Here is a 20430-nt window from a genome sequence, read left to right as displayed (position 1 = left end):
TCTGCTCCGGGCGTGCGGGACCCCTCACTATCCACGCCTCCCATTGGGCGGTGCCCTTACCCGTGGCAGCCAATTAGAGGCAGCAGCGAAGGGCACGCGCCCTTGCGCCTGCGTATTGACGTTCAGGCGGGGCTCGGCGAGTTTCTCCACGCACACAACTGTGCCCTGTGGGCGGAGTTGGGGGGGGCGGCTCAGAAAAGCGCCTGCGCAGTTCTCTTGGGCTAGTCTGCCAAAAATCAGAGTTTAAGCGGTGAGAAGTGGGCATCATTGGAAAGAGAGGGACTATGGAGTGAACTGGATCTCGGGAGACCTTGACAGAGGTATTATTTCGTAGCTGAAGAGGCTGAGCATCCCTGAGAGCATAGATTTGACGCCAGACACACTTGGGGTAACTCTCTCAGGGCCTCACTTTTACTTCTGTGTAAAATGGGCTTGAATCACATCCACCTCAAAGGCTGTTGAGGGGATTGAATGAAATCAAACACGTGAAAGCGCTCAGCGCAGGGCCCGATACACCGTGGACGCTCACTATAACCCATCTAACATGGACGGAGTCCTTCCCAGTTTGTAAAACCGCTTTCCCTTCCCTCCCACTCTTCAGTTAATTTAACGATATTCACTTAACCGTCCCCTACTGTGTGTCTGGCCCAGGACTAGGCCTCAATAGGTGACAATTGCCATTAGGGAGAGGGACTCTTCCAAGGTTACTGCTGCGGCCTAAGCAGAGCCAGTGCTGAGCCAGTGCCAAGCAGGACCTAGGTCCCCTCCCTTTCAAGGGGAGATAATTCCAGGGGTGGGGACCACTCCGGGGAGGGGACTTGTTTCAAGGTACGTGTGAGCCATGGTGCCCAAGGCCTCGCCTCAGGGTAGCTGCTCAGACAGGCAGCCTGGACTCCAATTCTCTTGATAGGGATCTACCCTCACCAAAGTGCAACTTGTAGGTGCAGGTTAGAGACGGGGTATTAGGAAGCCCCTAACCTTGGAAGGCAGAGATTGGAAAGGGTTGCTGCGGGTGGGGGGCGGGGGACAAGATGGGGGGTGGGCTTGAGACAGGAAGAGGGTGTCTGACTGTAATAGGGGACCAGTCCGTGATGGATGCCATCAAGAAGTGAACAGTCAGGATGGAGGGGACTATTGCAATCGGGAGGAAGGTACTGGTTCCTAACATGAGATGGAGGAGATCCCTGGTCTTTATCAGGGGAATAACATCGGAGATGGGGGCTTCTGTTGGATGAAAGGAGATTCCAGTTGGGGTCATGAGATGGCACAGTTGTGACGTAGGTTCCTGGTTGCCATTAAGAGTAAGGGGCAGTCTGATGGAGAGGCCAAGTCCAGATCATAAGGGGCCCGGGAGCTATTTGAAGCCAGGACGGTCGCTATTGTGGTCCTTTGCCATGGGCAGCTGGGAGCAGTGGTAATGTGGGCGTCTAGATCGTGTTTAGGATGGGGCTGTAGTCCATGAGATGAGTAGTTCCAACAGGGCTTGAGGTGGGGCAACAAGCACCCAGCGGCGTTAAGTCACCGGCTGACAGGAGCAACCCTGCAACCAGGAATCAGATCCAACTCAAACGCGGAAATCACTCTCGCTTTGCGCAGGCGCGGCACTGGCGGGCAGGACGCTACGGTTGGAGGCGGGCCCTGAGGGGTGGGGCTTGGAAGCTTCACTCTGCGCTTGCGCCTAAGGGGCGTGGCGGTCGCACCTGCGCGAGTTGGGGGAAGGAGGAGGGGCGCGGTGACGCAGGCGTAATAATAGAGAAGGTGCCAGAAAGATCCAAAACAAGTGGCTGCGGCTGTCGCCCAGGAGTCGTCAGACGCCGGAGTCCGGTGAGGATCCAGAAAGGCCTGAGGGCGGCTGGTGGTGGGTAGACGGAACCTCTTGGGTGTTGGGGGGAGAGCGGTACCGCCCTAACAGGGCAAGGGGGTCGGGATCGGACAGCTCCACCTGTGCGGCGTGATGGGCTGCTTTGGTCGGTTCCACTTGGAGGGGGCAGAGGGTTACTTTCGGGCGCTACCATTGGGGTGGAGCCGCGGCGCTGATCGGACAATACCACTGGACGGAGCCAAGGGGCACGTCCGGACAGTGCTGCCCAGAGTCAAAGGGCAGTTGGCAGGGTTCTCCGGGATGGGGCCCCACGCTTGTTCGGACCCAATCTACTTGGTCGGGTCAGGAGGCTGGTTCGGGACACACCACCGGGGGAGGGGCGTTCGGGCTGGGCAGGCCCGACTGGTGGGAGGACGAGCGGGGTCTAGCGTCTCGACCTGTTACTAGGGGACCTCGGGCGATACCATTCCTTTCTGGGGGAAGGGGAGCGGCAGAGAAGACTGGGGTGCGAAGGTGGCCCTGCCCGGCAGGACGGGGCGGGAGAGACGCGCCGGCGGGGGCGGGGTCCGGGTCCCTGCGTCGCTGACCATTGTCCCCTCCCCCGCTGTGTGGGTTCTAGGCCCTGGTTCAGAGCTTGTGCTGCCCCCTCCCCCGGGTATGGCGCTGTCCGGGTTGACCCCGGCTCCGAGCTGGGAGGAGGATGAATGCCTGGATTACTACGGGATGCTGTCGCTTCACCGTATGTTCGAGGTGGTGGGCGGACAGCTGACCGAGTGCGAGCTGGAGCTGCTGGCCTTCCTGCTCGACGAGGCCCCCGGCGCGGCCGGTGGTCTGGCCCGCGCCCGAAGCGGCCTGGAGCTGCTGCTGGAGCTGGAGCGCCGTGGGCAGTGCGATGAGAGCAACCTTCGGCTGTTGGGGCAACTCCTGCGCGTGCTGGCTCGCCACGACCTGCTGCCACACCTGGCGCGCAAGAGGCGCCGTCCAGGTATGGTTGAATGGGAGGGTGACAGACTTCCGGTGGGGACGAGGCCTTGCCCTGGCTGGGCCTCCAGGGTGGCCTGACACGAACAGCTCCATATCATCCTACGTCCCAGCTCACTCCTCCCCTTTGCTCAGAGTATCAATGAGGAACACAGCAGGGAGGAGGCATGGGTTTGGGAGAGGTGAGCTGGTGGAATTTGGCCACAGCAATGACGTTTGTGGCCACTGTTTATGGAGGGCTTATTTCTTGCTAAGCACGGTGGTAAGCCCTTCCTGTCGCCTTACATCCTCCCAGTAATCCCATGAGGAAGTCCTGTTAGTGTCCCCATCTTACAGGGAAAAGAACAGGGTTAAGAGAAGTTAAGCAGCTTGCCCACATGTAAGAACGGAATCCTGTGTGCTGAGCACAGGAAGTACAAGGTGTTGGGACTGACAAAGTGTTTGTTCCATGAAGCTTATGTTTGGTGGAGGGAAGCAGCCATTAAGGCAGATAGCTTATTTTTAGATATGGTTATAGAAAAGCAGAGTTAAGAGAATGCAGAGAATAGGGAGTGTTTCATAGTGAAGGGAGTCCCCTCCTGCCCCCCAGATTGGGTAACCACTTAAAACCTGAGAAAGGGATGTTTATTTATTATTATTATTTTTTTATTTGACACAGGGAGAGATCCCAAGTAGGCAGAGAGGCAGGCAGAGAGAGAGGGTGAAGCAGGCTCCCTGCTGAGCAGGGAGCCCAGTGCGGAGCTGGATCCCAGGACCCTGAGGTCATGACCGGAGCCGAAGGCAGAGGCTTAACCCACTGAGCCACCCAGGTGCCCTGGAGAAAGCAATGTTTATTTTTTTTTAATTTTTTTAATTTTTATTTTTTTTTAAAGATTTTATTTATTTATTTGACAGAGAGAGATCACAAGTAGAGAGGCAGAGAGAGAGAGAGAGAGAGAGAGAGAGGGAAGCAGGCTCCCTGCCGAGCAGAGAGCCCGATGCGGAACTCGATCCCAGGACCCTGAGATCATGACCTGAGCCGAAGGCAGCGGCTTAACCCACTGAGCCACCCAGGCGCCCCGAAAGCAATGTTTAGGTGGCGGCTCTACTCCTGGTGTGCGGAGGAGAAAATGCCAGGGAGAGGGAAAGAGAAGCTTTCAAGCCCTGAGTTTGATACTGAGTTTGGTACCGTCAGAGACCAGTGTGGCAGGAGCTGGTGGTACCAACAGAGCTAGAGCAGAGAGGGAGAGAGGAAGCCACTTCACACACGGGCTTGCAGGTGACACAGGTAGAAAGTGTGGGAGTCAGGATTCAGACCTGGCTGGCTCAGCTCTGAGATGATGCCCTGCATCCTGTGAGAGAAGTACTCCTGGAGGAGCAGTTCTGAGAATGTGGGGAACCCAAGGGTTTAAGGGTCAGGAGTCCTGTTTGTGCATAGGCCTGGAGCTATTGAGCCCTTAGCTGGGTCATTAGAGGTGAGGTGGCGAGTCACGGAGGGGGATCTCGAACTTCCCTTGGCCAGAGGAAGCCCATGGGCATTGGGTCACCAGGAGAAGGGCACCACTAGAGAAGAACTGACTGTGCTTTTGGAAAAAAGATACATGGAGGTTATGCTGTGGAAGAGAGGATTTGGAGAGCCTGCTTACTCCTTGGGGCCTCAACGAGTGTTGGGGGCAGTTCGAGGGTGGCGGGGGGGTGACATTGCAGGGATCCTGACCATGACTCAGCTTACAGAATCCAGCCTTGGCCATTGGAGCTGCTGTAGACATGGGTTGGACAGCCCCAGAGGTCCTGAGCCCCTTCTGTAGGCATATAGTGACCACTGGGCAGGAAGCGTTTGGGAGGGAGCTGCTGTCTGGGCTCCGAGCTCTGGGGAGCTCAGCACCTAGTGGGGCAGGCGTCCATCTCCAGGTGGGAATTGGAGGTTGGGCTGGGGAGGGGCTGGAGGCCCTGAATACTTTGTTTTTCTTTTTGTGAAGTGTCTCCGGAACGCTACAACTATGGCACCTCCAGCTCTTCTTCCAAAAGGACTGAAGGCAGCCGCCGTCGCCGTCGCCAATCAAGTGGTACTTCAGACGCCCAGCAGGGTCAGTGGGAGACAGGTGAGCCTCTTGGGGTGGGCATGATGGCAGCGTGCCTTTCTCCTCCTGAACCCTGATGAACCTCTCCATCCCAGCCCGCCAAGGAAGGGACCCAATGGGTCATTCTGTGTCCACGTTGCATTGTGTGTGGTGTTTATCCTACAAAAGCATGTGTCCGGAAGCAATGTATGGAATTGTTTGTGGTAGTTTTATAGGGCATCTGAATGACATCACATGGTGGGCAGTCTTCACGTGGTTGGCTTTCCTGGACACATGGCTGAGATTTACTCATGTCAAGGATCTTTAATTCGTTTCTTTTAATTGCCCTGCCAATTCATTTAGGGCGTTTCCTCTTCCCTAGTTCTTAAATTATTCAAACATAATTTGAAACATACAGAGAAGCTGAAAAATGAGTGTAGTGAGCTTGTTCCTATTTTCAGTAATTTTAACATTTTGCCACTTTTGCCTTATGTGTGTGTGTGTAAGGTGGATTTGTGGTTGAATGCTTTAGAATGAGTTACAACCATCAGGATACTTTATCCCTAAATCAGCAGGCGTTTTCTGACAATGAGGAGATTCTCCTAGGTCATTTCCAGACCATTATGTCTAAGAAAATAAATACTGATCCTCTAATATTTAATGTTTCATTTTCATGTCTCCCCCAGGATGGTCTCTACTCTCAGGACCCACTCATAGTTGAGTTTCTGTGTGTGTGTGTGTGTGTGTGTGTGTGTGTGTTTTGAGATTTTATTTATTTATTAGAGAAAGAGTGCAAGCAGGGGAAGTGGCAGGCAAAGGGAGAGGGAGAAGCAGGCTCCCCGCTGAGCAGGGATTTCTGATGCCAGACTCCATCCCAGAACCCTGGGGTCATAACCTGAGCCAAAGGCAGATGCCTACCCCAGTGAGCTACCCAGGCACCCCTGCATTAATTTATTATGTCTCCTTAATCTCTTACTTGAGAACCCAAAATCCTTCCCCACCCCAGATTTGTTTTTTTTCTTGCTATGACTTTGACTTACTGATTCTGTCTGCTTGTTTTGTAGAATGTCACAATTGTTTTGGAAGTATCCGATCATTTCCTCGTGGGGTGCTGGAGCTGGTATAGCTCCCGTGAAGTGGGGAGCCCGCGCACCCTCACCCCAGGAGACAAGTATGGCAGCAGCCACTGGGCGTTGTTTCTGGTTCATGACTTGAAACTCGAAAACCCTGTAAATGTGTGGTCAGGGTAGTAGAGAATGGTTTTCAGGACTGTGAATCAAGTGAAGTAAGGTGCAGTAAAAAGTGGGTCAGGAGGCTCGATGAGATTCAGGTTACATGTTTTGGCAGGAATGTTCCTTGGTTGATGCTGTGGGCTTTACGTTGGAGCACATCAGGAGGCTGATGGTCTGGTTTTCTTGCTGTGAGTAGGCAGGTTTGAGCACTTGGTTAAGGTGGTTCTGCCATATTTGTTAAGAGATTCTGCCATATTTGTCCTTTGTAAAGGGACATTTCCCCTCTGACTGCTTAGTCTATGGGGGGACACCTTGGCACGTCCCTACAGCAGCAGCGTCCCTGGTGGGTTTAGCAGGCATCGATGATCTCTGCTCAAACCAGTGCGGACACTGGTGTTCACAAAATGGTGGTTTTCTTATTCTTTTCCAGTGGTCTGTTAGCTGGCACTCTTTTGAGACTTTTCCTTTTTTCTCTCTTTTCCTGGGAGGAGGGGTAGTAGCACTATGGATTCCTGTATAATTATTTACTGTGTTGGAATCCATTAGTCATTTTTCCTGAGGCTGGAATTGATTAGCTCCTACTGTCTTTTTGATGGGGCTCCATCATTCTTTGGGCTTCCTGCTCTGGGGCACTGCAAGATGTTTGGACTCACCTATCTTTTTCCTTCCCTAGCCCTGGAATCAGCTGTTTCCAGAAGAAGCCTCATTTCTTCTAGAGGCACTGGCATTTAGAGACCTAGACCTGGGTGCTGAGTGTGTGTATTGTTTGTGGCTTCTTTTAGTGAACAGAGCTAGAAATTGCTTTATGAAAATTCATATTAGGGATGCCTGGGTGGCTCAGTTGGTTGGACGACTGCCTTCGGCTCAGGTCATGATCCCGGAGTCCCGGGATCGAGTCCCGCATCAGGCTCCCAGCTCCATGGGGAGTCTGCTTCTCCCTCTGACCTTCTCCTTGCTCATGCTCTCTCTCACTGTCTCTCTCTCAAATAAATAAATAAAATCTTAAAAAAAAAAGAAAATTCATATTAATATTTTGGGGCACCTGGGTGGCTCAGTCGGTTTAGTGTCCAACTCTTGATTTCGGCTCAGGTCATGATCTCAGTGTGTCCCATCTTTCTCATTTCATGATCTCAGATCAAGCCCCGTGTCCACCTCTGTGCTGGGCGGGGTGCCTGTTTGGGATGCTGTCTCTCCCTCTCCCCTTCTTGGCTCTTGCCTGCATACACGCTCTATCCCCACCCCCCAAACAAAAAAAATTTGTCTTATAGTTTTCGAAATCAACGTTATAAATATTTGTTTCTTGTACACTAAAAATTCTGGTTATTAATAGCTTTAAGATAACAAATCTATTTGGTTCGTTTTATGACAATCATAGCTTTGAAAGTACGTCAGTGCCGCTGCTGACTGCGTCTCCTGAATGAAGCAGACTGGTTACTTATGGTTCCCGCCCTAGGAGTGTGTCCCACCAAGAGTTTACAGTCAGAACATTCTTCCAAGTTACTTGAAATAATTCTTCTCCAGTTCGTGTTACCAGTTACATATGCAGCTAGGTTTGTTTCTGTTAATTTTATGGTTGGTGTTTTAGTCTCTCTAATTTTTTGAGTATGTAAACCACTTTAATGACTCAGAAGTCAAAACTAATAGAACGTGAGAAGGATGTTCTCAGGAGGATTGTTTCCACTGGCCCCCAACCCCTAGTAAGTAGGTAACTAATTTCATTTATTTTCTGTTTGCCTATACAGTGTTTTGTCTTGGAAAAATAGCAAGTTTGTATGCTTATTTTCTCTTTATTTTTAAGGCAAGATGTAGCAAATTATAGACACTTGTTTTGTACCTGGCTTTTACTTTACTGAAGAGTCAACACCCTGGTAATTAACCTAGTGTGCTGCTTGCCAGATGTTTTACATTGTGTTCACATTGAGACAGTTAGGAACAATGCCACAGTGGTCTGTCTGTTGTCATGCCTGTTTCCTGGTGAGGCTGTGCAGGGCTTTCTTCAGGGTCAGACCTGGAAGTGGGGCTGCTGGATGGTGGGGTGTGCTCTTCTGGGTGAAGCTAGGTTCTACTCACTGCTTGTCTTATGGACCCGGCCACTGAGGCCCAGGAAGCGGAGGGGCTCTCCCAGGGTCTCAGGGCACAGAGACCAGCCTTGAGCCCTTGTTCAGGCCCTTGCCACCGTGCTCTATCTGTTATCCTGGTCCTCATTGTGCCCCATCTTTCTCTCCTCAGGCTCCCCACCAACCAAGCGGCAGCGGCGGAGTCGGGGCCGGCCCAGTGGTGGTGCCAGGCGGCGGCGGAGAGGGACTGCCGCCGCCCCCCAGCAGCCGCAGGAGCCAGCCAGACCTGCCTCAGAAGGCAAAGTGACCTGTGGTAGGTGTCTGTGGGCCTTGGTGAATGCATGGCCTGTGCTTGTGGCCGGCTGCTGAGCCCAGGGGTGGCAGAGGCGGGCACCTGTGCAGAGTGTGGCCCACCCAGTGGGGAGGTGGTGGCTTCCGTTTGTCCTTTTCCTCTTGCATGTCTCCGTCTTGCCTGTTGTGGAAGGCTCACGTGTGTGACAATGTGTGGGTGAGAATTGAGGATCCTGGAGCAGGCTGCTAGGGTCACTTAGCCTTGGCGTTTAGCTAGGTTGTCTGACCTTGGGCAGGTGACCGAACCCTTCTGTGTAAAATGAGGCTGATAGAGTGCTCCCCAACTGGGCTTGCTGAGAGAGAATATGAATTAACCCGGTAAAATGTTCCCCCAGTGCCTGGCCAGGGGCCCACGCTGTGTGCTACGTACCGATTTGTGTGTCTTGCTGTCACTGTGCAGTGTGTTTGGGACAGGAATAGCAGTGAGGGCCCTGCGGTTGGGGAGGCGACCTTCTCATAGGGTGACAGATCAGTGAGACTGCAGCTGGCTTTAGATAGTGCCGTGAGCAGAGGGTGGGGAGCGGGTGGAGGAGCCTGGCAGGAGCCAAGCCACTGGGCCTGGCAGACCTTGGAGTAGATGGGAGTGTGGGTTTTATAACATACAGCAAGTGTTATAGTGGATTTTCAGCAGGGAGCGAGGTGATCTGATACCTGTTTTCGATGGAACTCTGATTCCATCTGGAAAATCCATTAGTGAATGATGACTTATAAAGTGCTTAGAAGCGGGCCAGGTACAGATAGGTATGGCACGTGCCGTGACAGGTACTTGCTGAAGAAATTAAACAAAAAGGAAGCAGGGAACGGAGGGAAGAGGTTGGACAGTCCAAGCGGGAGAGGTGGAAGGTCTGGCCCAGAGACGTTCTGTTGGGGAGGGGAGGGCGCTAATAGGGCTGCCTGGGCCTGGGGGTGTGTTAGGCTAGGTGCCTTGTGGACTCTGCTGTAGAGATTTGTGCTTGGGCCTTGCCTTTGAGAACTGTGGCCCTGAGGGGTATGGGTGGGCGCGGGCTCATCAGCCCACACGTCTCGGGTTCCCTCTCTTCGGAGTGTCCCATCCACTCATCCAATGAGGCTGCAGAGACCTGTGCTGGGTGCTACCAGGAGGAACAGAGCAGTAGAGCCAGCTGGTGTCCTCTGACAACCCTCTGCTGGATGGGGTGGCTGCCCGGGGTGACTCTCTCCCGAGGCAGGCGGTCCTGAGCAGAAACACTGACCTGGCTGGGCAGCAAGGGGCCTGCTGAGCCAAGGCTGGGGAGGGGTCTTGTTGCCCCAGAGGCTCAGGTCTCTTCAGGTGGGCTAGGCTATGGCGGGGAGGTTGTTACCCAGGGTGTGGCTGGGTCTTGCGGGGAGGACTGTGAGCAGGTCTGACTGCTGACTCACTGGGCAGGGTGGGGCTGGAGGGAGGCCCTCCCCTGTAGGCTGCTGATGGTTCCCTCTGGAAGCCAGGATGCTTCACCTTTAATGAGGCCCAAGACCAGGGGTGGAAAGAGGCACCTCCAGACTAGAGTGACCTGACTTCCTTGCCCCCATGTGTGTGTGACAGCTATGGGGCTTAACCCCTAGTCAACTGCCCTCCTGAGAGGGCCTGAACTGGACCAAACTCCGGGTTGCTCAAGGGGAAGGGTGTCTGGAGTAGCCGGGGTTTGGACACAGGGGCTCTTGAGTTTCCGCATCCCTTTTCAGGGCCATCCACTGGGCACTGTGCTGGGCGCGCTGTTCACTCGGCCCTGAGTTTTCAAGATAGCCCTGAGGTAGGGGTGACAGCCCCCATCTGCAGAGTGGCAAGCTCCGTTCCTGCTCATACTCCATGCAGATTCTCAGAGCGCTCACTATGCGCTGGGCACAGCAGGGGGGCGGCGCTTGTCCACCCATTGGGTGTTTCGATGGGAGGAGAAAGCCGACAGAAACTTCAGATGGCGGCTGAAAAGAGAGGGCAGGGCAGGGGGGTAGGGGGTGATGGAAAATGCCGTTTTAGGTGTGTTTTCAAGATAGGGTGGTCTCAGAAGCCCCCTTGGAAGAGACAGAGCGAGTGTGTGGATGCCTGGGGAAGAGTGTTCTGGATCTGGGGACGGCAGGTGCCAAGGTCCAAGTAGGACTGAGCCTGTGGTGGTGAAGGGCTGGTGAGGAAGCTAGCCAGGCTGGAGCCCGGGGAACAAGGGGGCTGCTGGGAGGTGAGCGCAGGCGAGGTGGGGGGCCCGTCCTGCAGGGCCGGGGACCAGGGCTTTCACTGCCTTATGTGACGGAAAGCAGCCAGAGGATTTGAATGACAGGAGGAGCTTTGCTCTTTTCCCTGTTTTCTGTGGAGAAGGTACAGAGGCAGGCACACCAGCATGATGACCCTGTCCCCCCTTCACTGCCCTCAGCCCTTGTCGGCTCGTGGGCAGTCCTCTTGCACCGTCCACGGTGTTGCAGTCGTTTTCAGGAGTCTTGTTATTTGCTCTGTGGATTTTCCACTGTGAACTCCTAAAAGATCAGAATTCTTGAAAAATTACTGCCCCGACAATGTCAAGTTTCTTACTGTCAGATGTCCAGTCAGTCTTCTGATGTCCAGTTGTCTCAGAAGTGCTGGTTCTGTTTTTTTAAATTTAATTTATTTGAGAGAGAGTGCAAGCGTGTGTGTGCAGGGTGTAGGAGGCAGAGGAACACGCAGACCCTCCACTGAGCAGGGAGCCCGATATGGGGTTCAGTCCAGGACCCTGGGAACATGATCTGAGCGGAAGTCTGGCTGGCGCTCAACTGACTGAGCCGCCCAGGCGCCCTGATGCTGGCTCTCGGAAGTCTCTTCTGATCACGGAGATCCCCCTGCCACGTCCGTTCTCTCTCCCCCATCCCCTGACCTCTGTGTTTGTTGAAGGTAGTTGTCCTGTTTCCTGAAGACTGGATTTTGCCAACTGCATCCTGCAGTGGAGTAGATTGATACGGTCCCCTGTTGTCTGTGTTGCATGGAAATCGGTGGTTGGCCTGGAGAGACTTGATCAGACTCTGGTGGGATGTTTTATTCTCAAGCTCACTTCCCAGGTGGTGCTGTGGCCTTCCATCGGGAAGTGGGGAGTGAGTGGCTGCTTATCTTTCTCTGACGTTGGCGGCAGCATCTCCTCGTTGCTTTGATCTGCTAGTTCCCGAAAACCTTACATTTGATATGACACTGTGTCCCTGGGGAAGACTAAAGCAAGGATGGGCACCAGTATTGTCCAGAGGAGGGGGGGTGCTGGCCCTGGAGTGGCAGCGGAGGGGTAGTGGTCTTTCCATCCAAGCGCTCTGGCTGCCCTTCTCCCCCTTGTGCCTGTCCCTGTCCTTTCCTGAGCAGCCCCTGGGCATCCCTGCCCATTTCCCTCCGCATCTTACTCTGCACTCGAGGAGAGAGGGATGAGGTTTGGGGTTGGGGGACAAGAGGATGCTGGGGCCCACCTGAGTGCAGGAGCAAGAGCAGCTTTCCTCAGTAGGAAGGTAGCACCACTCCCTCTGCCCTGGCGATAGGGAGCCTTGCTGCACAGCTGCCCAAGGGGAGAGGGACCATTGCTAAATGTTTGGTGTTCTTGGCCAGTGGAAGCAATTCAGCCAGCTCTGAGCCCAGGTCACACAGGGACCAGACGCTCTTCGCACCTTGCTCCTCGCGGACACACTGGGCCAGCCTGTCCACTTCTGTCCGTGTCTGCTGCATCTGTCCCAGCCCTTTGGCCTTCCCCGGCCCCTGCCCTGGCTCTGTTCCTGCCGCCTTGCCGCCTCTGCAGTGCGGCCCAAGTTGTCTCGGTGTGAGCTCACGTCCTTCCTGAGGCCCTCGGAGGGCTCTTTGTGTGCCAGGCACTGGTCTCTGCTCTGTACTCGCAGCCAGCCGTGTAATCCCCAAAGCGACCCCACGAGAGCCAGTGCAGGGGTGAGGCTTTACCAAGGAGGCCCCTGAGCTGCTGAGGGGTGTGTTTGCCTCACGAGGCCCTGGACTCCCCGCCCCTCCGGGTTGGGTCCTGTCCCTCCAGTCATCCCCTGGTGTCCTTCTCCTCCGCGTGGTCCATCCACCCTGGCCCCCAGCCTCTGAATGTGTAGTTCGTTTTCTGCTTCTGGACTTCGATGGGGGCCATTCTCTCTCCTGGGAATGCTGCTCTTCCTTCTCCTCGTTTTTCTCTCTCGACCTACTTGTTCTTCACATTTTACTTCCAGTGTCATTTCCTAGAGAGGTTCCGTCTGATTGTTGCAATCTAAATTACACCTTGCTCTCTCTCATTTTCTCTTGTGGCCCTCGGGATGTCTTTTAATGATAGGTTACCATGTATCATTGTGCGAGAGGCCGCAACAGGGCAGGGTAGTTCAGAGCTCGGGCTGCGGGGCCAGGCACCCCGGTTGGAATTCCAGCTCTGCCATTTCCTGCCTCTGTGCCCTTGGGCAGGTGACTCATCCTCTGTGCCTCAGTTTCCCCATTTGCAAAAAGGAGGTAATAGCACTGCTTTAGAAGGTTACAGGCAGAATCAAAGGGTCAATAAGTGACGTGTGTGCCAGTCTGCAGTAAATCCTCTGTGCGTGTCACCTGTTGTTCTTTGGTCATTTGGGCAGGGACTAAAGGAGAGATGGCACTTGGTGCCCCTGATCCCTGGCCAGGGGTGGTAAAGCAGGTCTTCTCCTTTGCCTTTGTGGAGTCTCCTTGGCCTCTTTCTCTGAGTGCCACACTGTTGTGTTCCAGACCTGATGTTGGCCTCTGGTCTGGGGAGGGATTTCATTTGTCAGTGGGGATAAGGAAAATGCTGTGAGGATTCAGGGCCAGAGATCTGGAAAGCCCTTGGGGAGGGTCTGGCCCATGGGAGGCGTTCCCTAACTGGGGTTCTGTATCTTGCCAGCCCACTGGTGGTGGGGCATGCGTGTCACCCCACATTCCTGGGGCTTTGTAAATCGATTCATGGGATGAAAGAACGGATGGGACACACATTAGTCCATCCTGGTTTTGCTTTCCTTTCACCCCCCATGTTGGGGGCAGGATCTGAACAGTTTCTGCCACAGGTTGAGTACGGAGCTGTGCTGAGGAGAAGGGCGATGTGGGAGGGCTTCACTGGCTCAGGATGTGTGGTCCTGTGAGCTGGGCCTTGGTGGGTGAGTGGGTCTGTTCTGCACAGAGGAGGTAGACCAGTGATGGTGCGAGTGAGTAAGGCTTGTGCTGGGGGCCCTGGCCTTGTGACTGGAGGTGGGACAGGGGAGAACGCAGCCGGGACTGAAGAAGAAGGTGAGAGGGGAGGTTCACTTGGGCCCAAGCGAGAGAGGACCAGGCCTGGGCAGGGGCCGTGGGGTAGAGAGGTGGGTGTCGAAATCACAGTTCCTGTTTTTGGGGGCCTCCTATGTCGTAGGACCTGGGGCAACTGCTTCATGAGTTGCTTTTTTGAATCCTCGTGACCGCACCATGCAGCAGGGACCTCTTGTTTGTCTGTTTATGTTTTTCAGATGGGGAAACTGAGGCTCAGAGAGGTGAGGTCACATGCCCAAGGCCCCACAGCTAGAGAGTGGCAGAGCTGGGACTCGCCTCAAGGTCTGTCGGACTCCGCCACCTGGCTTTGTGCCTCTGCCACTGAGCTGCCCCGTGTGGCCTTGGACAGGTGCTGCTTCTCCCAGTCCCCTGCTCCCCGGCCCACACCAACTGAGGGTGTGGTCAGGCACTCGGGGGAGTCTAGGCTGTAGGCCTGGCGGTCTCATGTGGTTCTTAAGATGGAGGGAGTTGGGCCTGAGTGCCGTGGGAAGTCCTAGGTGCCAAGGCCAGGTGGGGTTCCCTGGGCTTTGAGCGGAGAGGGTGAGGTTCCCTCACAGAAAGAGGAAGGGTTGGGGTGGGAGGAGGAAGTGGGTGGTGCTGAGAAGTCATCTGGGGGAGCAGGGACCTGCCTTCTACCTTGTGCCCCGCTGCTGACACCATGTGTGGAAGGCGCAGGGAGTTGGGCACATGGCAGTTCTCCTTCCAGAGCTTCAGTTTCCTCATCCGTCAGATGGGTGGCATGTGGCCCGTACCCCGTGGGGCCAGTCCGGCAGAAGGCTGAGGGTGAAGCGTTTGGCACATCAGAGCTGTCGGCAGCATCGTTCTTGGAGCACCCCTTGGGCACCGTTGGCAGTGCTAGTCACTTCTTTTCCATCCACTGTTTTCTTTCTAGTCCTTTCAACGGTCTTTCAGAGTTGGAATTCCCGGGTTCATCAAGAGCCTGGGCTCAGAGAGGTGCTGACTTGTGCCAGGTCACACAGCGGCATCTAAAGGCTCTGGGTTGGACTCATCTTCGCTGACCCGAAGCTGCCCTCTGGGGCATGAGCGGCCCAGTGACATCTGTGGAGCACTGCCACACCCTGGCCGCGTGACCTTGGGCAAATCCCTTCTCTTCTCTTTGCCTCCGTTTGCTCACCTGTAAATTGGGGTGATTATAGAGCCTGTCTCACGGGGCGTTCGTGGATTAAATGAGTTCATGTGTGGGTGGTGCCTGTTGTCATTTCCAGTTCATACCTGACTCTCAACTGCCGGGGTTGTGTGGAGAGGAAGTTCTGTTAGTAGCCTGAGTTACAAGTGGGGCTTTATTTTTTTTTTTAAATATTTTTATTTATTCATTTATTTGACAGGCAGAGATCACAAGTAGGCAGAAAGGCAGGCAGAGAGAGGGGGGAAGCAGGCTCCCCGCTGAGCAGAGAGCCCGATGTGGGGCTCGATCCCAGAACCCCGAGATCATGACCTGAGCCGAAAGCAGAGGCTTAACCCATTGAGCCACCCAGGTGCCCCACAAGTGGGGCTTTAGTAATCCCACAGGGAGGTGATCCGCCAGAGGTCACATTTATAGGGACAGTCTAGGAGATCTTGGGTGCTGTGCCCTGCACAGAGCTGCCCCCTCATTTGGGCAGATGGGGACAGGGTCGTAAAGAACAGAAACTCAGCTCCGACTGGCTTGAGCAAAAAGGGAATGGATCGTAGCAGAGAATCATGCTCTCTCCTCCTGGTGGCCAAGTGCCCCCGGCAGCTCCGGGCTTAGGGCCCACCATCTTAGCAGCCTCTGAGGGAAGAGGGCACCTGCTACCAGCAGAGCCGTCCCCGTCCCAGCCTTGAGACCCCTGGGTGGCGCTCTTCCTGTTGGGTGTGGCGGCCCCACAGGAGTCTCACTGAGTGCAGGACAGGGCGAGGCCCGGTACTGCAAGGCAGGTCTTTCAGCCTGCGCATTGTTTCTTTCACAAGTATCTATCGAGTGTCTGCTGGGTGCCACAGGGCTACACCCGTGAATAAAACAGACAGTCCCTTCCTTCTGGGGGGCTCATAGGGGGCTCAGCCAGGGGAGACAGATGAAAAACCTGACAGCATAAGGGAAACCTCCGAGGTTAGGTGGTAAGTGCCTTGGGAAGAAAGGGAGCAGGGTCTGGGCGACTGGGAGGGTGGGGGGCTGGGGTCCCTGGTGGTGGTGAAGTTTTAAATGGGGAGGTTAGGGGAGACGTCATTGGGAAGGTGGCGTTTGAAGGAATTGAGGGAGCAAGTGATACTGGGCCGGCCAGAGCATCCCCATCGGGAGGAGAGGCAGGGCTGGGTAGAACCTGCCTAGTGGGTGGGGGTGCAGCAGGGTACTGCGGCTGGAGTGGGGCACGTGCGGAGAGAGGACGGCGCTGGGTCAGGAGGTAACAGAGGCCAGGCGGCAGGAGAGAAGCCATGGGAGGGTGTCTCCGTACTTGGGTGTGGTTACCAGAAGGGGGAAGGATGTGGGCAGGGGCCGTGCAACCCATAGGGCAGTGGGAGGAGCCTGTGGGAGGAGGCTGGGGCCAGAGGAAGGGGTTGTGGGCCCCTGGTCCCACTGTGGTGTGCGTGCGTTCGCGTGTGTGTGCGCGCGTGCGTGTGTGTATGTGTGTGTGTGTGTAGTGTTGGCCCCTCCCTGACAAGTCCCTCCTTCTTCGCAGACATCCGGCTCAGGGTGCGAGCAGAGTACTGTGAGCATGGGCCCGCCTTGGAGCAGGGTGTGGCTTCCCGGCGGCCGCAGGCGCTGGCCCGGCAGCTAGACGTGTTTGGGCAGGCCACGGCCGTGCTGCGCTCCCGGGACCTGGGCTCCGTGGTGTGTGACATCAAGTTCTCTGAGCTCTCCTATCTGGACGCCTTCTGGGGCGACTACCTGAGTGGCGCCTTGCTGCAGGCCCTTCGGGGCGTGTTCCTGACTGAGGCCCTTCGCGAGGCCGTAGGCCGGGAGGCTGTCCGCCTGCTGGTCAGTGTGGACGAGGCTGACTATGAGGCTGGCCGGCGCCGCCTGCTGCTGATGGAGGAGGAGGGAGGACGGCGCCCGACTGAGGCCTCCTGATCCTGGACACGGCAGGACTGAACCCACCTCCTAGCCTCCGGGCCACTTTCTTCCCTGGAGGACATCCATCTCTGCCCCTAGAGGACTGTCAACTCCAGCAGCCCCGAGGACTGGGACAGATGGCCTGGCCCCTTGACAGACTCTCCCACAGGATGTGGGCTGTGAGGCCTAAACCACTTCCACCTGAGTTTCCTTCCCAGCCTCCTCCCAACCCTACCCTCTCGTGTGTTCCCTCAGCTTCAGGAGGCCAGGGACTCAGGCATGCAGATCAGAACGGGCAGGAGGCATAGCTACACATTCACCAAAGGCCCCCTGCACACCGTGTCCCTGACTGTGAACTCTGTGCGCACATGCACACTGCTCCCTCTGGAATCTTCCCTGGGCTCCTGCCCTGGCCTGCTCCACACATGTCTTTGGCCTAAGGGCTTCTCTCTCAGGATCTCTGATTTTACTGTCCCCAAGCCTGGACCTCAGCCGCACTGGGCACTGGGGCTAGTGTGCACACGGGGCCTGCTCCTCTTGCCCACACATCTCTCTAGCCAGCTGGGGCTCTGCCCAACTTCCGGACACAGACCTGGATCTCCACATTCTCCTGCTCCCCACAGTTGGATGCAGACGTGAACAAGGACCTGCACCCGGAGTGTCACATGTGCATTGCAGTAGCATCAGACCAAGTGTGTCGTTGCCCATGGGGCCAGGATCAGAAACCAATTTCCTTCTCCAAAAGGGAAGGCAAAGGCTTGGGGTTGATGGGAAAGGCCTTTTACAAATGGCGCCAATAAAACTGCCCTGGATTGGGGCTTAGGGTGGGCATCAAGGTTCCCTAGGACTCTTTCTTTATGGGCTGGAGGAAGGAGCTAATGAGGACCTGAGCCCAGTTCCAGCCCTGGGGTTCCTGGCCCAGTATCTGGCTAGAGGAAGGGCAGGATGCTGGAGCGTCATCAGCTACTGCTACCCCAGGCCTGCCCTCCTCTCTGGGCCTCAGTTTCCTCATCTGTCAAAGGAATTAACTGCTTTGGGAGTCATAACCTGTCCCAACCCCATTGACACATGCTTTGCTCTTGTTAGGTTCTTGGGAATACTAGTGTTTTTATTTTATTCACTGAGGTGCCAGCTATCTAGCCCAGCACTCTAGCCCCAAGCTTTGGAAGCCAAACGGGTCACGAGCCACAGTTCGCTGCCTGGAATCCCTCCCCAGATGACTCCTCATGCCTTCTGGACAGTCACCTCTTAAATCTGGACCTGCGTTCTTCCTCCCAGGCCCAGCGCTGCTTCCTGCTGCCTTGTGGCTACCGGAGGTTGTGGCCTCTTTCCCCACCCCTTGTTTAAGGGCTTAGGAACTCAGGTTTCTTAGACAATAACCAAGGTCTTCCTTCCTGTGGGGGAAGGGAATCGGGCTGGGGAATGGGGGTGGGTGGGAGGAGGTAGGCAGGGACTGCTGGCCTTTCCTGGGGGAAGAGGTACTTCTGCCCACACTTGGGAACCTGGACCCCTGGCCTTTGTTGGTGGGGAGGGACATTGTGGCAAGTCTAAGGGTTGAGACCTGTCCTGGAATCAAGACTTGGTCTAGCACCATACCCGTTCTGGGCAGGAGCTAGGGTCTGCTGGGCACCTCCTCAAGATTTATTTAATGCTTAGCTTGTGCGAAGTAGGGATTCTACCCCCGTATTTGACAGGAAATGGGTTTCAGAAAGGGGAGGTGGCTTGCCTGGGGGATAGAGAAGCACTGAGCTCGAGAGCCTCTCTCCCCTAGTGGATGCAGGTTGGGGAGGCGGGGGGCGGCGGGGGGAGTCTCTACGCCCCTTCTTCCCTCCAGTTGTGGGAACTGCCTTTGGTCTGGGCGGGAGTAGGTTTCCTTCTCAAGGTTTGGGGGATTTTCTGTACTTCGGGGTGGGAGCTGCTGCTGGTTCTGTCTCTGGGGCCAGAATTGCGGAGACAGCCTCATCATCAGGCTCTGAGGCTTGTCTCCCCGCCTCTTCTGAATGAGGGGCCCCGCCCCCTTGTGGGGAGAGATTCAGGCACTGCCCGCCCGTCAGTTCCGTGATATGGGCCCCGCCTATGACCCACCCCTCCCCATTCTCCGAGGCCCCGCCCACCCCACCCTCTTCAGCCGGGGGTCCTTCTACTTCGCCAGTCAGCGCGTGCCAGACGTAGAGACGTCTAACCGCGAGGCCACCGGAGGCCGCGCAGGCGCAGTGCATGGCAGGCGCCGGCGGTGGCGGGAACATCGAGATGTCTGTCGCCTCCAGAACCCCGTTGAGCGCGTCTGCTGTGGAGCTGGCCTGGACTTGCCAGAGCCCGCGCGGGACCCCGGGGGTGACCGACACACCCCCGAGGCCAAGAAGTGGGTCACAGAAGGCCATGAGGACAAGCTGGGGAGATCAAAGAGCTTCAGGAGTCAAGAAAGGTCCGTGGGGCAGGGCATGGGCAGACTAAGGGCAGGCGAAATAGGGGCCTGTGGGAGCCCCAGAGGAAGGCAGGCTTCACAGAGGAGAGGAGCCCAGAGCTGGCTCTTGAAGGATGAGTAGGAGTTCAACAGAATGACAGAGAGGGGCCTTACAGCAGAGAGGGCAGCTCCGGGGAAGGCCTTAGGGAACGTGCCCAAACCGGGTGCAGAGAGACAGATGGATTGGCAGAGTCAGAGGTAAATGGCGATGCCGAGTCAGCCCTCGTCTGCACAGCGGCCATATGCTCCCGCGGGCTAGCCACGACGACAGTCACAGCACGGTTGCGCTAGAAGGTGGTAGTGTGAGGTGGGCACGCAAGGCCCCATGTGCAGGGGTCATGGCTGTGCGCCTGTCCCGAGGCCTCCGCCGGGGCTCTGGCATTGCTCTGGCTGGGGCACCGCTGGCTCCGCAGGCCCTGTGCTGGCGGGCGAGCCACGCCGGGCCACCGCGGGTCACAGCCCAGGGTGGGCAGTGACTGAATAAGCAGCAGAGGCCGGGGGAGCCCAGAGGACACTGATTGGAGGGTCCCGGGAAGGCATCGTGGATCGGATCCCCGTTCATTCTGTTCAGAACACCACCACCCTACGTTTCAACTGTGAACTAGAACATTCTGAAAAGTACAGACAACGGATATATGGTGTTAGTACGTTGTAAAACACATGTACCTCCCACATTAAGAAACACCTTACCACACCCCAGAAGCTCCTCACCCACCAAGCTGTCTGCCATGTGCTCTCTCCTGACCATACCCACCCCCTCACCATTTCCCCTAGCTGGGAACACTACCTTCCCTTTTACAGTAATAATTCCTCTTTTTATTTTTTTTTGCTAGTTTTATGTCCCGCAATGATGTAGATAATCTTCTCTCATCTTGCACTTGATATAAATGGAACCCTACAATAAGTCTTCTGTTGTGTCTGTTTTCTTTTGCTCAGTGTTGTGTTTGTAAGTTTCTTCCACGTGTCTGTCAGTAGTTGACTCATTGTTATAAACATCCCACAAGTACTTCATGCATGGCACCGTTGGTGGACATTGAGGTTGTTTCCAGTTTGGGACCGTTATGAATAGTGCTGCCGCGAACATTGTAGTGCATGGTTTTTGGTGAACAAATGCTTACATTTCTGTTGGGATATACCCGCAAGTGGAACTGCTGGACCTGGGTATGTTCAGGTCTGGTAGATACTGCCTGTATTAGTTTCCTATGGCTGGTGTAACAAATTAGCACAAATTT

General features: G+C 55.5%; 1 protein-coding gene across 1 annotated transcript; it reads left to right on the top strand.

The window, feature by feature from the left end:
* The first annotated feature begins 1749 nt into the window (after positions 1-1749).
* On the top strand, positions 1750-17565 carry LOC111139511 (death effector domain containing 2). The gene is made up of 5 exons (XM_022491794.1): positions 1750-1824; positions 2442-2807; positions 4762-4884; positions 8304-8444; positions 16361-17565. The coding sequence occupies exons 2-5, from the start codon at positions 2480-2482 to the stop codon at positions 16750-16752; spliced, it is 984 nt and encodes a 327-aa protein (XP_022347502.1). The 5' UTR covers positions 1750-1824; positions 2442-2479; the 3' UTR covers positions 16753-17565.
* Positions 17566-20430: the final 2865 nt, after the last annotated feature.

The sequence above is a fragment of the Enhydra lutris genome, unplaced genomic scaffold (assembly GCF_002288905.1).
Source record: "Enhydra lutris kenyoni isolate GAN:26980312 unplaced genomic scaffold, ASM228890v2 scaffoldscaffold110, whole genome shotgun sequence".
Classification (NCBI taxonomy): Eukaryota; Metazoa; Chordata; class Mammalia; order Carnivora; family Mustelidae; genus Enhydra; species Enhydra lutris.
The sequence above is the reverse complement of the archived record's forward strand: the minus strand, read 5'-3'. Positions and strand labels throughout refer to the sequence as shown.